This window comes from Corapipo altera, unplaced genomic scaffold, assembly GCF_003945725.1.
Source record: "Corapipo altera isolate COAL_440 unplaced genomic scaffold, ASM394572v1 RXGC01000072.1, whole genome shotgun sequence".
In the NCBI taxonomy this organism is placed as follows: Eukaryota; Metazoa; Chordata; class Aves; order Passeriformes; family Pipridae; genus Corapipo; species Corapipo altera.
Genome location: NW_020884943.1, coordinates 979,520 through 993,671, shown reverse-complemented (window position 1 = coordinate 993,671; position 14,152 = coordinate 979,520). Strand labels below are relative to the sequence as shown.

At 64.4% G+C, this 14,152-nt stretch overlaps 2 protein-coding genes across 6 annotated transcripts in view; one reads left to right on the top strand and one right to left on the bottom strand.

Annotated features, from left to right (window-relative positions):
• The first annotated feature begins 718 nt into the window (after positions 1 to 718).
• Positions 719 to 3,274, top strand: AIP (aryl hydrocarbon receptor interacting protein). Of its 3 annotated transcripts, XM_027662143.1 has the most exons (7): positions 724 to 882; positions 1,031 to 1,210; positions 1,359 to 1,547; positions 2,043 to 2,219; positions 2,312 to 2,453; positions 2,540 to 2,786; positions 2,941 to 2,952. In XM_027662143.1, exons 1-6 carry the CDS (start codon positions 784 to 786, stop codon positions 2,743 to 2,745), a joined length of 993 nt encoding a protein of 330 aa, XP_027517944.1. In that variant the 5' UTR covers positions 724 to 783; the 3' UTR covers positions 2,746 to 2,786; positions 2,941 to 2,952. The 3 variants fall into 3 exon arrangements, with proteins under 3 accessions (XP_027517945.1, XP_027517944.1, XP_027517942.1); XM_027662144.1 differs by having other exon boundaries at positions 719 to 882; positions 2,312 to 2,445; positions 2,540 to 3,274; XM_027662141.1 differs by having other exon boundaries at positions 725 to 882; positions 2,540 to 3,274.
• Positions 3,275 to 3,554: 280 nt separating this feature from the next.
• Positions 3,555 to 14,152, bottom strand: part of PITPNM1 (phosphatidylinositol transfer protein membrane associated 1) — a 10,957-nt gene continuing 359 nt past the window's right edge. Inside the window, exons 2-24 of one of the 3 annotated variants that reach the window (XM_027662091.1) lie at positions 13,898 to 14,011; positions 12,989 to 13,203; positions 12,789 to 12,910; positions 10,412 to 10,636; positions 10,007 to 10,321; positions 9,445 to 9,540; positions 9,229 to 9,336; positions 9,058 to 9,119; positions 8,736 to 8,980; positions 8,278 to 8,467; positions 8,067 to 8,174; positions 7,832 to 7,974; positions 7,418 to 7,596; positions 6,911 to 7,081; positions 6,563 to 6,712; positions 6,330 to 6,478; positions 6,146 to 6,256; positions 5,899 to 6,015; positions 5,552 to 5,700; positions 5,304 to 5,453; positions 4,780 to 4,963; positions 4,402 to 4,530; positions 3,555 to 4,298 (exon numbers count right to left, since the gene is read on the bottom strand). In XM_027662091.1, coding sequence (XP_027517892.1) covers positions 4,032 to 4,298; positions 4,402 to 4,530; positions 4,780 to 4,963; positions 5,304 to 5,453; positions 5,552 to 5,700; positions 5,899 to 6,015; positions 6,146 to 6,256; positions 6,330 to 6,478; positions 6,563 to 6,712; positions 6,911 to 7,081; positions 7,418 to 7,596; positions 7,832 to 7,974; positions 8,067 to 8,174; positions 8,278 to 8,467; positions 8,736 to 8,980; positions 9,058 to 9,119; positions 9,229 to 9,336; positions 9,445 to 9,540; positions 10,007 to 10,321; positions 10,412 to 10,636; positions 12,789 to 12,910; positions 12,989 to 13,203; positions 13,898 to 13,975 — 3,663 coding nt within the window. In that variant the 5' untranslated portion in view covers positions 13,976 to 14,011 and the 3' untranslated portion in view covers positions 3,555 to 4,031. Of the gene's footprint in view, positions 4,299 to 4,401; positions 4,531 to 4,779; positions 4,964 to 5,303; positions 5,454 to 5,551; positions 5,701 to 5,898; positions 6,016 to 6,145; positions 6,257 to 6,329; positions 6,479 to 6,562; positions 6,713 to 6,910; positions 7,082 to 7,417; positions 7,597 to 7,831; positions 7,975 to 8,066; positions 8,175 to 8,277; positions 8,468 to 8,735; positions 8,981 to 9,057; positions 9,120 to 9,228; positions 9,337 to 9,444; positions 9,541 to 10,006; positions 10,322 to 10,411; positions 10,637 to 10,786; positions 10,798 to 12,788; positions 12,911 to 12,988; positions 13,204 to 13,897; positions 14,134 to 14,152 lie in introns of those variants that run through there. The other 2 variants (XM_027662090.1, XM_027662092.1) reach the window with 2 other exon arrangements.

Genomic DNA, 14,152 nt, shown 5'->3' with positions numbered 1-14,152 from the left:
CGGCACCGATAACGCCGGCACCGATAACGCCGGCACCGATAACGCCGCCGCTCTGCGCGCCGGCACCTGGGCACGGGCAAGGCACGGGGGGGCACAGAGCCCGCTCGGCGCTGGGGAACCCGCCTGGGTGAGCGGGCACCGAGCACCACCGCAAACACGGCGTGCGGGAGGGGGGAGCAGCAGCTCCCTCGGGGTCTCGCTTGTGCATGAGGGTGAGGACGGGGCTGAGCCGCTGCTGCAGTGCCAGTGCCGGGGGAACAGCGTGTTCCCGGCGGGGTCACACCTGCAGCGGCGCAGGCACCGCCATGTGCCGCCAGCCCCCGCGTGGGACCGGGCACCTGCCACCTGCCAGCGGCCCCGTGTCACCCCGCCGTGGCTTGTGGGGCTGCTCCCAACCCTGGAGAGCCCTGGGGTGTCCCCATGGTGTCGCACGGACCTGCCACAGCTGCCCGGCCCTCCCGCCCGCACGGAGACCCGGCCGGGCCGGCAGCAGGAGACGGGGCGGGGACTCCGGCAGTGGTTCCCGGGGACACCATCAGCGCCTCCCAACCCTCCCTTCCAAGGACACGGCACCGCGTCCGTCACAAGCGCTGGAATGGGGCCCGGGATGAGGGGGCGGGACCCCCGCCCATGGCCACGCCCCCGCCCGCGCGGAGCCCCCGCCCCGCAGCGCCCCCGCCGGGCCGGCAGGGGGCGCCGCGAGCGGCCGCGCAGCTCCGGAAAGAGCCGATCGACGGCGGAGGCGGCCGAGCCGGGGCGGGCGGCGCAGGCGGAGGGGACGCGATGGCGCAGCAGGTCGAGCAGCTGCGGGCGGACGGCGTGCACAAGGAGGTGCTGCGGGAGGGCACCGGGCCGCTGCCGGACTTCCGCGACGGCACCAAGGTCAGGGCCGCGGCGGGACGGGCGGGGGCGGAGGGGGGCGAGGGGGGGCGACGGGAGCAGCAGAACGCGGGGGCGAAGCGCGCATGCGCCGCCCCCCCTCCCTTCTGTGTTGCCATGGTGATGCCGCGGGCTCCTCCTGCCACTTCAGGCCACCTTCCATTACCGAACGCTGCGGTGCGACGATGAGGAGACGCCGCTGGACGACAGCCGAGCGCGGGGGAAGCCCATGGAGCTGATCGCCGGGAAGAAGTTCAAGCTGCCGGTGTGGGAGGCGGCGCTGCGGACCATGCGGCCGGGGGAGCGTGCGCGCTTCCGCTGCGACACCAAGGTGGGCGGGGCCTGCACGGAGGGGCGGGGCTTGCTGCTTAGGGGCGGGGCTTGCGGCCGCCCCGCTGCGCCCCATCCCGGGGGGCGATGCTGGAGCACCCCCGCGTTCGCCTTCCCTCCCCACGTCCCGGCTCCCTCCCCTCCCGCAGCACGTGGTGCTCTACCCGCTGGTGTCCAAGAGCCTGCGGAACATCGCGGCGGGGAAGGACCCGCTGGAGGGCCAGCGGCACTGCTGCAGCATCGCCCAGATGCACGAGCACTACTCCCTGGGGTACCCCGACCTCGACGAGCTCCAGAAGAACCCCCAGCCCCTCATCTTTGACATCGAGGTGCTCAAGGTGAGGGACCTGCTCATGCCGGCCAGCAGCACCCCTGCCCCAGGCGGGGGATGTGGGCACTGAGGCTCTGCCCTGATGGAGAAGGGTCTGGAGCATCAGGAGGGGCTCAGCCTGGAGAAGAGGAGGCTCAGGGGGAACCTTCTTGCTCCCCACAACTCCCTGACAGGAGGGTGGAGCCAGGTGGGGGTCAGGCTCTGCCCCCAGAGAACAAGGGGAGACAGCCTCAAGTTGTGCCAGGGGCGGTTCAGGTTGGATACTGGGGGAATTCCTTCATGGAAGGGGTTGTCCAGCCCTAGCACAGACTGCCCAGGGCAGTGGTGGAGTTACCATCCCTCAAAGTGTCCAGAAAACACACAGATGTGGCACATGGGGACGTGGTTTAGTGGCGGCCTGGGCAGTGCTGGATTAATGGTTGGACTCCATGGTCTTAGAGGGCTTTTCCAACTAAATGATTCCATGATCCTATTCTCTGATTCCATGATGGGGTGCTGGCAGGTGGAGCCGCCCGGCTCCTACCAGCAGGACCCGTGGGCCATGACGGATGAGGAGAAGCTCCAGGCTGTGCCCCTGATCCACAAGGAAGGCAACGAGCTGTACCGGCAGGGCAAGGTGCCCGAGGCAGCTGCCAAATACTACGATGCCATCGCCTGTCTCAAGAACCTGCAGATGAAGGTGGGGCCCCCGTGGCTGCACACAAGCATGGCCCCTGGAACGCAGGGCTTCAGAGCTGCCCCTCACCCTCCCTGCTCTCTCTCATCCCGCAGGAGCAGCCAGGCTCTCCGGACTGGATCGAGCTCGACCAGAAGATCACACCCCTGCTCTTGAACTACTGCCAGTGCAAGCTGCAGAGTGAGGAGTACTACGAGGTGCTGGATCACTGCTCCTCCATCCTCAACAAGTACGAGGGTAAGGAGCCAGGGTCCATCCCGGGCGGCTGCAGCGGGCGCGGGGAGATGCCGGCGCTCCGCTTGACCCCCGGCTCTGTCCCCCAGACAACGTCAAGGCCTACTTCAAGCGGGGCAAGGCCCATGCGGCCGTGTGGAATGTCGCAGAGGCGCAGGCTGACTTCGCCAAGGTGCTGTCCCTCGACCCCTCACTGCGCCCCGTGGTGTCCAAGGAGCTGCGGAGCCTGGAAGCGCGGCTGCGGGAGAAGGACGCCGAGGACAAGATCCGCTTCAAGGGCATCTTCTCCCAGTAGAGCCCACGGCCGCAGCGGAGAGCCCAGCGCTCTCGGGACAGGTTCCTTTAGATATTCCACATGTGGAATGGTCATGGATGTTTATTAATGTTTAATACAGATTTTACTTATTTGAAGTCAGTGGAAGTGGCCCTGGAGCTCGCCGTGGCCCAGGGACATGGCCAGGCACTTAAGTGGCAGCGTAAAGCGTCGCAGCACACGGCTGAAGCTCTTTGCTGGGCTCTAGACTCTGCTCATTGTCACACCAGGGACATGTGGGTGACACGAGCCTGCTCCCTGCCAACTTGTATCCCTTATTTGACGTTTTTATACTTTATGGTGGCCACACAGCCTCGGCCCCAGCTCCAACCCCTTCCTGCCTGTTCTCTGTGCCACACTGTTGTCACTTCTCCAGGCTGCTGCTATCACCCCAAACCAGTGTTTCCTCTCATCATGTCAGCGTCGGGAATATTTTATATAGAATAACGGCTTGTTCCTGCTATCTCTATAAACCTCCAGTCGTGCCATGACAAGATAAACTCAAGTAAAATCAGTCACAGCCCCTGGTCACTGAAAATTTGCTGTTAGAGGTAAATGAGGGAAAAAAAGTTGGAAAGAGGCAGGAAGAGGGCTGGAGGAGGTTATCGGTACATACCCTAGAGCAGCAGCACAGCCCACACACCCCCGGATCTTCTCCTTGTCCTAAATTGCTGTGCCCCAGGGCCACCTCCCTGCGTGACTCCGTGTCCCTGAGGGCACCCCAGGGCTTTCCCAGAGGGTGGGAGTGCTGGGGCCATGTCCAGGGGCAGCGGGTACAGAGCAGGCACAGGGGCGCCGGCGCCTCGTCGTAACATCTCTTTATTCAACACCGAAACAAAACGGGGGGAACAGAGGAACCGCTCTGGAACCCCAACCCGGCCCTGCCCCGCGACACCGGACGGAAATAAATAGGTGGGGAGCAGGGAGGTGCCACTTGCCTTGGGGCACAGCCACAGCCCCCCAGTTCTGCACAGGGACAGTGACCCCGGGGCGCAGACTCCACCAGGCACTGCCCAACAGCCCCAAGGGATGTAGGGGGGACAGGGCTGGGGGCAGCAGGGGGGACCCGGGGGGGTTCAGCCCCAAGGGGATCACTCTGGCCCTCGGGGGGGCTCGGAGTGCTGTCTCCCAGCACCCCTTGGTCACAGGGTACCCAGCGCCCTCATCTCCTTCCTATGAGCTCATGGCTCAGTGCCGGCTCCGGCCCCAGGTGCTGCTGGCTGGGAAATTAGGGATCACAGCGGAGGGGGGACGTGGCCGTGCCACCCTCACTCCTCACCCTCCAGCTTGAGGCTGACGCTGCGGGGCTTGGCCCGGGCCAAGCCAGGGGGTGCCGAGGGGGGCCCCCCATCCCGCTCTGCCTGGCTGGAGCCCCGGGAGCGCAGCAGCTGGCTCTGCTTCCGGAGGAAGTCGACAGGTGCTGGGCAGCCGTAGGTGCCTTTGCCCAGCACGGGTCGTGGGGGCCCCTTGGGGGAGTGGGCCAGAGCTGCTGCTTCCAGCTGGGCCAGGTGGGCGACATAGCCCTCGGAGAGAAACTGCGGGACACGTGGACAGCCTGAGCCCATGGCAGCAGCCAGCTGGTGGGGTCAGCCATCGTGCCATGTCCCCAGCCTGTCCCCAGCCCTGCCACCATCATACCTGGCACTGGTTGTGGAACTTCTTGACGGCCCGTCCCACGATGTAGATGTGTGCCGGTGCGAGGCCCAGCGAGCTGTAGACTGAGACATCCTTGGTGGAGCCGTACCCAGCGATGATGGAGATCTCTGCCTGCCCAGGGACAGGAGTGTTAGGGCACGGAAAGACCCTTCCCACAGGGACAGCCACCCCATGGGCTGGGACACCCTTGTGCTATGAGGGATGGCTGGGGGCTGCCCCCAGAGGCTGCCAGCTCCACCATGGCAGGATGGTCCAGCTCCCAGTATCTCCATGGGGACGCAGAGCTGCACAGGCTGCAGCACAGCCCACCCTGCCACTGCCCCCAGCCCTGTGTCCCCCCTGCCAGTGCCCCGTGCCCACCTCGGTGCGCAGGCTCTGCAGGAAGGCGGCTTTCTGGCGCAGTGGGTCGTGGGTGAGCCCGTCACAGAAGGAGACAGCACCGTGGGGGAAGTTGTGCTGGGACAGCCAGGCCACCACACGGTGCTTCTGCATGTCGGGGCGGCCTGTCACGTAGATGATCATGTACCCCGCGTCCTGCCAGTGCCTAGGAGGGGACAGGAGTGGCTGCCAGGAGCCTGTGTGGGGCCAGTCCTGCTGGCAGGAAGCCACACTCAATACAACATGTGTGGGTGCTGCCTCCAAAACCTCCATGGTCTCAAGGATTTTATCAAGGGGAAGGCACAGCAGAGCTGTGGGGATCACATCCAAACCTCGAGGGGATTATTTTCCGCAACCAAACACTGAAATAGATGGTGTGTTGAGGCAAGGGCGGTGGGACATCCCCCAATTTGTCCCTACTCCAATACCCTCCCTACCCTTCAACTGGGTTGTCACCACAGCATCAAAGAGGGAAGAGATTGTCCCCTGACTGAAGGGCACCCAACCTTACGACGTCCACAGCCCCTGCCCGCACTTTGGGGTCGCTGCCCATGATGGAGACACTGGCAGTGAAGGAGCCGTCGATGCTGAACACGACGGACTCGGTGCCACGGGCCACCACGGTCAGGTACGCCTCGGCATAGCTGTGATCCCCCCTGGAACAGCAGACATGGGGGCTTGGCCCTTCTGCTGCCAGAAGGGCAGGTGTAGCTCTGCCAAAAAGGCTGGAGGAGGAACTGAGGTGACACCTCACCTGACCACCATGCGCACGGGGTAGATCCCGATGGCCAGAGCCTTGTCCGGAGGGATGGTGAAGGTCAGGCGCCCGCTGCCGCTCGTCACCTCAGTGCCATAGTACAGCCACTTCCCCGACAGCGGCTGTGTCATGATGTAGATGTCCACCTGGGAGAGGGAAACAGGCTGGGCACAGGCTGAACCCCAACATCCCGCTGTGTCCCCACTTGAGAGTCCTTACGATCCTCTCCCCTCATCCCACACAGGGTCCTATTCACCCCCTGCCATGGGTGACACCAGCCCCGTGCCCTGTCCTGGACATCTCCCATTTGAGGGGGTCCCAGTGGCACCATGACCCAGCAGTACCTTCTCCCCGGTCAGTGTCACCACGTCCAGGGGTCCGTACATGAAGCGCCCGCTCAGGACCTGTGCTTTGCCCTCGCACACGATCACGTCGCAGGCCCGGTGGTTGGCAGTCACATTCTGTGGGGGCACGGCGGGCTCAGCAGGGTGACACAGGGACACCACTGGGCTGCAGGAATGTCCCAGAACCTTCCTGGTGCATGACCCCAAGATGCCCTGGGTGGGCTCCTGCTGGCCACGGGCCACGTACCCGGATCTTCACTTGGGTGCGTTTGCGCTGCCACTTCTCCCGAGGGATGGCGGGGCTGTAGATGGAGCTCTCCTCACTCTCTGCTGGCTGTGGCCCCTCCTTCTCCATCACCTGCCGATGGCACGGCCCCGGCTCAGCCTCCATGGGCCCCGGCTCGCCGCCCACCCCACTGCACCCGCCGTACCTGGCGCAGGATGAAGGCCACCACGTCGGAGGACTCCCAGTAGCTGGCGTGGAAGAGGTGGGGCAGGGTGATGGTGGGGAAGGCAGTCAGGGCGTCGGGGCAGTACAGCGAGTAGTCGATGCGCTTCGGGCCCCACCAGCGCTCTAGGACTGTGGGGACAGCTGGAATGAAGCCATTCCTGTGCCTCGTCCCATGGGATGGGACGGGAAGGACAAGGCAGGAATGGCACTTACTTTTGACAACCTCGCTGGTGTTGGCAGGAGTGGGGGGCTCTGCCGGCTCATTGCCCCTCCAGAAGCCCCCGAAGCTGCCAGTGGGAGTAGGGGGAGCAGCCACATCCACTTTGGGCAGGAACAGGGCAGAATGTGTCTGCAGGGCCTCCGCTGCAGAGAGAGCTGGGTGAGCACACCCAAAGCCCCCAGGGACACCCCACCACCCCGGGACCCCACCCCAGCAGAGCCCCAGAGGGGCAAGAAGAGCTTGCACATCCCTTTCTCCCCACCCAGCCAGGCTGTGGATGCTCTGGGTACCCCAATGTGATCCTGGGGTGCCCAGGACCAGACCGGTGGGGACCTGCTCACCCAGCAGGGACGAGGTGCCGTCACCCAGGGGGTACTTCTGGTAGCGGGGCACGCTCAGCGGGGGCACGGCGTGGAAGGCCTTGGCCAGGAGGGGCTCCAGGCGAGAGGCGCAGGGATCGGCGGCGTGGAACAGGTTGTAGATCTGCTCGCAGGCGGGACGCAGCTGGGCCACTGCAGCACAGAGCAGGGTCAGGGGCGCCCACAAGGGCTGGGGGGCACCAGAAGCAAAGCACCCAGGAGGGGTAAAGCAGGACACAGCGAGAGGAAAGGCTGGGGAGGGAAATTTGGGGGGACGGGCTGGGTCTGGCACAGAGTGGGGACACTTAGCAACCCACCACCACTAACAGCCACACAGCCAGGGCTGGGCATGTGGGGGGCTCAAACCCAAGCAGGGCTCTTTGGGAAGGTCCCGGGGGGGCTCAGGCTTGTGCGGGGAGCACGACTCGGGGACTCAAGCCCCTGCAGGGAGGGTCAGGGGCTGGCACGGGGGCTGGCAGGGCTCCTCACCATCCAGAGCAGGCATGACGGTCTTGCGCAGTGCGAGCACCAGCCCCAGCGGGGAGCCAAAGAGGAAGAAGCCGGATACCTTAAATTCAAGGCGGGTGCTGGCACCCTCCGCCCCATCCAGCACCGTGGTGCCGCTCCGGGGTGCCTCTGCCTCCAGCGGGGCCTCGCTGGCCTGCAGGCTGGGACAGCAGGGACAGTAGGCATGGGGAGGGAGGGCAGTGTCCTGCTCCCACCCACTCAGGGGCAAAGCTGTGCCTGGCACAGCTCCATTATCCCAGAGGAGCTCCAGCAACACCCTCCCAGGGCAGGCAGCCCCCATGAAACACTTCTTCCCAGCCTGGAGCAGACAGGAATTCTGCTCTTTCCATAAAGCACAAAATTAATCAGGATGTCAACCATGCCCCTTGGGCTCACCTGGATGAGGAGCTGTGCTGGTGGCTGTCCCCCTGTGCTCCCAGGAGCTCGGGGCTGGCCTGGCCCAATCCTGCTGCTCCCTCTGTCCCGTCGGCCAGTGGGTCTCTGCTGCCGCACAGCTCCGGGGAGACAGGCTCTGTGCTCTGCGGGGAGAGGCAGCCAACACCCAGACCCCACGTAGCCCCCGGTGCCCCCCCAAACCTTCCCCAGAGGGTGTTGGGGTGCAGGCACTCACCAGGCTGCCACGGCGGCTGCTGCTCCGGCTGCCCCCAGAGCCCGCCCGGCTCTGGCACAGCGCGTCGAACCCCAGGATGCCGCCCACACAGTCCCCCAGCAGCACCACCTGTGGAGGGCACACGCCCATGGGTGGTGTGACACCCCCAAACCCTCCATGCAGCGCCACAGCCGGACCCTGGAGCCAAGCTTCCCCCAAAATCCCCCCTCACCTGGCCGCAGAAGCCGGCGCCCTCCCCGGAGTGCAGGAAGGCTCCGTAGGCCTGGTTGGCACGGGCGATGACGGTGCCCACGGCGTGCTGGTAGGTGCCCGAGGAGGTGGCCAGCAGCGGGAGCGCTGCCAGCGGGATGTGGTCCTGGCTGCTGGACAGGCTGTCCCTGTCGTGGCTGTAGGGGCTGAGCCTGAGGGGGACACGAGGAAAGGGATGAACGGGGCTGTCCCAACGTCCCCATCCCACCGCACGGTGCTTGTTCACCCCAGGATGCTGCACCAGGAGTAATCCCCATCCCAACCCACCCCGTGCCATGATATTTGTTTGTCCTGGGATGCTACAGCGCTGGGTTACCCCTATTCCACCCGTCGCCCTAGATGCCTTCTTAGGAGAAGCAAAGACCCCTCTCCGAGGCCACCAGCTCCCCGTTCTCCCCCTCTCCCATCGTGATTGCGTACTTGGAGACGAGGGTGTAGGCCGCGGCGCAGATGGGCGGGCAGGGCACCAGGCGCAGTGCCACGTGTCCCAGCGCCTCGGGGAAGTGGACACGGGTGACGGCGTCGAAGGTGGCCGCCAGCGTCTGCACATCCGCCTGCTTGGAGCCCGGCTCGCCCGCGCCCTGATCCAGGATGTTCCCGCTGTGTAGGATGAGGAAGAGCGCGTGGATCCGGCACATCTGCTCCGCGCTCTCCGCCGCGCCGCCCTGCAGGAAGGAGAGGGCTGAAGTCGGGGGGCACGGCCGGGGGCCAGGGTCTGAGGGAGGGGACATGGGACACGCACCTCGGGGAAGCCAGACGTTCCCAGTCCTTCACCGTCTGCCTTGGAGGCACTGGCTCCATCCCCTGCGAGCACACAGCCCTGGTGAGCCTGGCTGGGGTCTCCAGATGGGAATCAGCCCCCTCCCACAACACCCACACCAGGATTTGGGGCCGGAGCCCCTCCAGCGCTCACCCATTGCCTCATCCAGCTCTGCCGGCCGCTCCAGCGTGTCCAAGAAGTCATTGGAGCTCCACTTGGTCATCTCCTTGGCAAAGACCTCGTCACTGTCAGACAGGTCCTCTGTGAAGGCAGGGAGCGGTGTGGGCAGGGGGATCTCGCCCATGCCTGCACCCCCACTCTGACACTTCCCTGTCCCCCATCCAGCCCACCCCGAGCCAGTGCCTGTACCATGGGCATCGAAAAATTCCTCTTCGGAGCTGTTCTCGGAGTCCCGGGCAATGTTCTGCATCCGCCACTCCGACAGGCTCTGAGGAGACACACCCCCTGCCACCGGCAGGGGGTCAGCACACAGACACCCCCACAGTGAGACCTCGCTCCTGCCCCACAGCTCCTGCATCCAGACCCACCCAGGGAGACCCAGGGCCATCCCTGGATCACCCAGATCATGCCTAGGAAACACACATCCATCCCTGTGTCACCCAGAGCCATCCCTGAGTCACTGAGAGCCCACCCAGGAGACCCTGGGCCATCCCTGGGTCACCCAGAGCCATCCCTGGCTCACCCAGAGTCCCTTCAGGAGACCTGTGACCAGACCTGGGACACCCAGAACAATCACTGGGTCACTCAGAGCCCCTTCAAGAGACCTATGACCAGACCTGGGACACCCAGAGCCCACCTCAGGAGACCCAAGACAAGGAAAAGAGAGTCCCCTGACACATCTCCTACGGAGAACAGCAGCATCCAGGGCACTGGGGTCCCCATCCCACCCATGCAGGACCTGGTCTCTCACCTCCATGCTGGGAAGAGTAGGAGGACCGGGAAGAGGTGGACCACTGCTTGGCAAAGGTATCATCAGAGGAGGCATCGGTCCCGCCCTGCAGCTCGGTCCCCTCCTGCCCACCGGGGCCCCCTGGCTCCGGCCTCCCCTCGGGGCTGATGCCGGCCGTGGGGGGCTCCTCGGCCTCGCCGCACTTGGCCATCTTCTGTGCCAGCATCCGCGCCGTCTCCTCCTCCAGCTGCCGGATATCCTCCATCGTCAGGTCCGTCCACTCGTCCTGCCAGCACCAGGCTTGGCGGTGGGCGCGCAGCATCACCTTCCTCAGACCTGAAGGGGGAAAAGAGGGGGGCAGCGAGGCTGGCGAGGCCTCACAGCTCCCCAGACTTCCCCCCCAGCGGCCCCTGGCTCCGGACTCACCCACATCGTGGATGAACTGCTCGATCTTGGACTGCATCCCCCAGTAGCGGAATTCCACCTTGCAGAGCTTGTAGGCGCACATGAGGGGCCCGCCGGCCGCCGCCACCTCCAGCCAGTCATCCCCCAGCGGCCCCCGGCCCGTCTTGGAGGAATGGTAGAGTTTGGGATCCTCCTCGGGCTTGTATTCCCCCGGGGAGATGGGATCACGCACGATGTCGATGGTGTCTGCGGGGGAACAGCGCCTGTCACCTCGCAGCGCTCGGCAAGGGGGCACAGGGAGGAAAAAAAAGGAAAAATGGACAAAAATCGAGTCATATTGTTTCCACAAGCTGTCTGCCCAACACAGCCAGCAGCAAACGTTTTCTATCCTAGAACCCTAAAATCCTGGAGACCTAAGATCATGGAATCCTGGAATGATTTGGGTTGAAGGGACCTTAAAGCTCATTTCATTCCACTCCCCTGCCATGGGCAGGGACACCTTCCACTATCCCAGGCTGCCCCAAACCCTGTCCAACACGGCCTTGGACACTTCCAGGGATGGGGCAGCCACAGCATCTCTGGGCAGCTCAGCACAGCTCCCAGCTCTGCCCCCCCAAAAACCCCAGGGGTCCCCCAACAGGACACAGGAGCCTATGGAGAGCCAGGGGGTGAATGGCAACAACTCTCATCCCCAGACAGGAGCGGCCTCTCCCAAAATGTGGGCGACCTCCCCCCACATGGGGGTGACCTCCCCAAACCTGGAGAGGGGCTCATGCACAGCAACCAGGAAAACACAATCCAACAGCCCCTGGGGGGCCATTTGGGCTCAACCCAGCACAAAATCTCCTGAAATTTGGCTTTTGCAGCCCTGTCTCCAGGTCAGATCCCTCCACCCCAGTCTGGAGAGTCCCAGGGCACCTCACTGGCTCCTAGGACTGTCCTGCAGCGTTCTCTCCATTCCTGGGATATGCCAAACCCTCCATTTATTTGCCCCCCTTAATGTCCCCAGCGTGCTGCCCACCTCTTCCTCCAGCTTGGGCTGAAAAAAGGGGGGAAAAAGGAAAGAAGAGATGCCCTGAATACACAAAAATGATGCAAGGCATGACACAATGCCAAGCATCTTGGATAGCAACAGCAAGGAACAGGGATAGGACCTGCTGTCCCCAGGCAGCTCCTGGCAGCGTCATTCCCACCACAATCTGACTCTCTTTGCTTTTACCACTGAGAGAAAGCTGCCAAGGAAGCAGTTATCCCTGCGGATCGCCCCGGCTGTGTTATTCCATCGCCCTTTGAAACGTGAGACGGGTTTAAATCTGTCGGTGCTACGGGACACCAGCGCAAAGAAAATCCCAGCGGGATCCACGTCGGGGCTGGTCCCACTCCAACCCCGCTCCCTGTGGGAGGCATCGGCCGCTGGAGATGCCTTGTGGAATGCCCACGGGATGGGCAGCAGGCAGCAGGCACAGGGTCATGCCCTGATGCCGTCGGCTAGGCCCCAGTTGCTTCCCGGCAGTGGCAGGAGCAGAATTCCTCCCCCCAGGGCCGAGCTGCCGGTATCCCGGCCGGACATCCCCAGTGCTGCAAGAGCCGGGGAGAGAAATAGGTCAGATGAATCATTTCCTCCGAGTGCCTATTTTAGGCCTCCATTTTAAGAGGCGGCGCGTCACACTCCGCGCTCCGGCGCCTGAACCGACCACATCTACACCACCAGGAACAGAAACCCGCCAGGGAGGGAGGAATCCCACCCCAAGCCCCCGGCTCTGCCCACTGGTCCACCCCCAGAAAGGAGCCAGAGAGCAATCTGGAGCAAAGCCCTGGGGAGAGGGGAAGCAGGGCAGGGGGTGGGAAAACGGGGACACATTTTTGCAGCTCCCCGCACTCCAGCTGATCCAAAACACCCTGTAGGAGGCCAGTGTGCAGTCCCACACACACCCACAGAGATTGGGAAGGCAAATCCGTGCCAGAACAGGGCTGGGACATGGAAGAAGAGAGAAGCAGGCTGGCACTGAGAAGGGGAGACTACAAACAGAAGTAGAGGCAAGGGAAGGGGCAGAGAACAAAACTGCCCCTGAAAATATCTTCAGTGTGGAATTTAACTCAGCAGTGCTGAGAGGGAGCAGGCAGGGAGCTTGGAGCAGGGAGCCTGGGGCACAGGGAGCACAGAGCAAGGAGCCTGAGGCACAGGGAGCATGGAGCCTGGGCTGCAGGTAGCCAGGATCCAGGGAGCTCTTCCCTTCCAGGGTCCCCAGAACACGGGGGCCAGCACAGAGAGCAAAGTTAAGCAGGGAAGCCGAGCCCCTCAGGCCCCACCACACACCCACATCCCCATCCCAGGATCACCGCGTGGGAATTCCAGCAGCCATGAGTCCTGCCTGGCGTCCGAGCCAGCCGTACTCACCCAAAATCCTCTGCCTCTTCTCTGCTGCGCTCAGGTTGAAGACGTTGGTCTGCTGGCCCGCGTCCGGCCGGTAGTAGGTCTCTATCTCGATGGAAAACTTCTCCACGAAGGGACATGTGTACCTGGAGGGGGACAGCATTGAGTCCGGAGGCACGGCCAGCCCTGCAGCCCACCCTGCCGCCCCCCCCTCTCGCCCCCACCTGGTGCGTGTGTAGGGATAAGCGTTCCAGGACTCCTCCTCCACCTGGAGCGCGGCTTTGGGGAGCAGCGCCCGGAACCAGCTGGGTATGTGGGAGCCGACGTGGTAGATCTTGTGTGTGTACTGCCCGCTGCCCCCGGGGCCGTCGCTGTAGGGCCGGTTGGCCAGGATCTCCACCCCGCTGCCCTCGCCGCTCGACTCCTCCCGACTCTTCTTCTGCAGATAGAGAAAACGGCTCAGCACAGCCGCCCTGGACCCTGAGACCCTCGTGGGCCCTCGGGGTCCCCGTACGCTCCTGCCCCCACCAGCCCACCTGCTCCCAGGACCCCCTCCTTGGCTCGGCAGCCCCAAACCCACCCGAACCTCACTGACACCCCTGCACCCTGCCAATCCCTTGGGAGCATCCTCGGGCCCCACTGTGCCCCTCCAGGCTTCATGCTCAGCCCTATAGCCTGCCAGTTCCCCATGCTCAGCCCAACAGCCCCCCTGCACCCCCAGTTCCCCAGGCTCAACTTCTCAGCCCCTGCACCCTCCAGCTCCCCATGCTCAGTCTCAAAGCCCCCTGTGCACCCCCAGGTTCAGCCCCCGCACCCTTCATGCTCCCACACAGCCCCCTGCATCCCCCAGACTACCACGTCCAGCCTCTCCCAGCCCCCTGCACACCCTCAGTCTCAGCCTCCAGCTCCCCAGGCTCAGCCCCACCGATTCCGGATCCCCCCAGTTCCCCACACTCAAGTCTCTCAGCCCCTTGCCCACCCATGCTCAGTCCCAGAGCCCCCCTCACCCTCACAGCCCCCCATGCTCAGCCCCACAGCCCCCCATGCTCAGCCCCCTGCACTTCGTGCAGCCCCCCCAGTCTCCGCCCCCAGCCCCCGCCCCGCAGCGCCCCGTGCTCAGCCCCGCAGCCCACCTGGATCATGTAGAGCTGTGCCACCTGGTACTCCTCCAGGCTCATGGGCAGCAGGATGTGGTACTCCTTGATCAGCATGGCGGCGGCGGCGGCGGGGGGCGGCGGGGGCAGCGCCTGAGGGGGCTCCCGTTACACAGGGCCGGTTCGGCACCGCTTCGGAACCGCTCGGGCCGGTTCGGAACCACTTCGGAACCGCTCGGCACCGCTTCGGAACCGCTCGGGCCGGTTCGGAACCACTTCGGAACCGCTCGGCAC

Excerpts from the sequence above, each read along its gene's own strand:
- AIP (XM_027662141.1), top strand. The coding sequence starts at position 784 with ATGGCGCAGCAGGTCGAGCAGCTGCGGGCGGACGGCGTGCACAAGGAG. Across the intron at positions 883-1,030 it reads ACTTCCGCGACGGCACCAAG|GCCACCTTCCATTACCGAAC; the intron begins GTCAGGGCCGCG and ends CTGCCACTTCAG. Across the intron at positions 2,220-2,311 it reads TCAAGAACCTGCAGATGAAG|GAGCAGCCAGGCTCTCCGGA; the intron begins GTGGGGCCCCCG and ends CTCATCCCGCAG.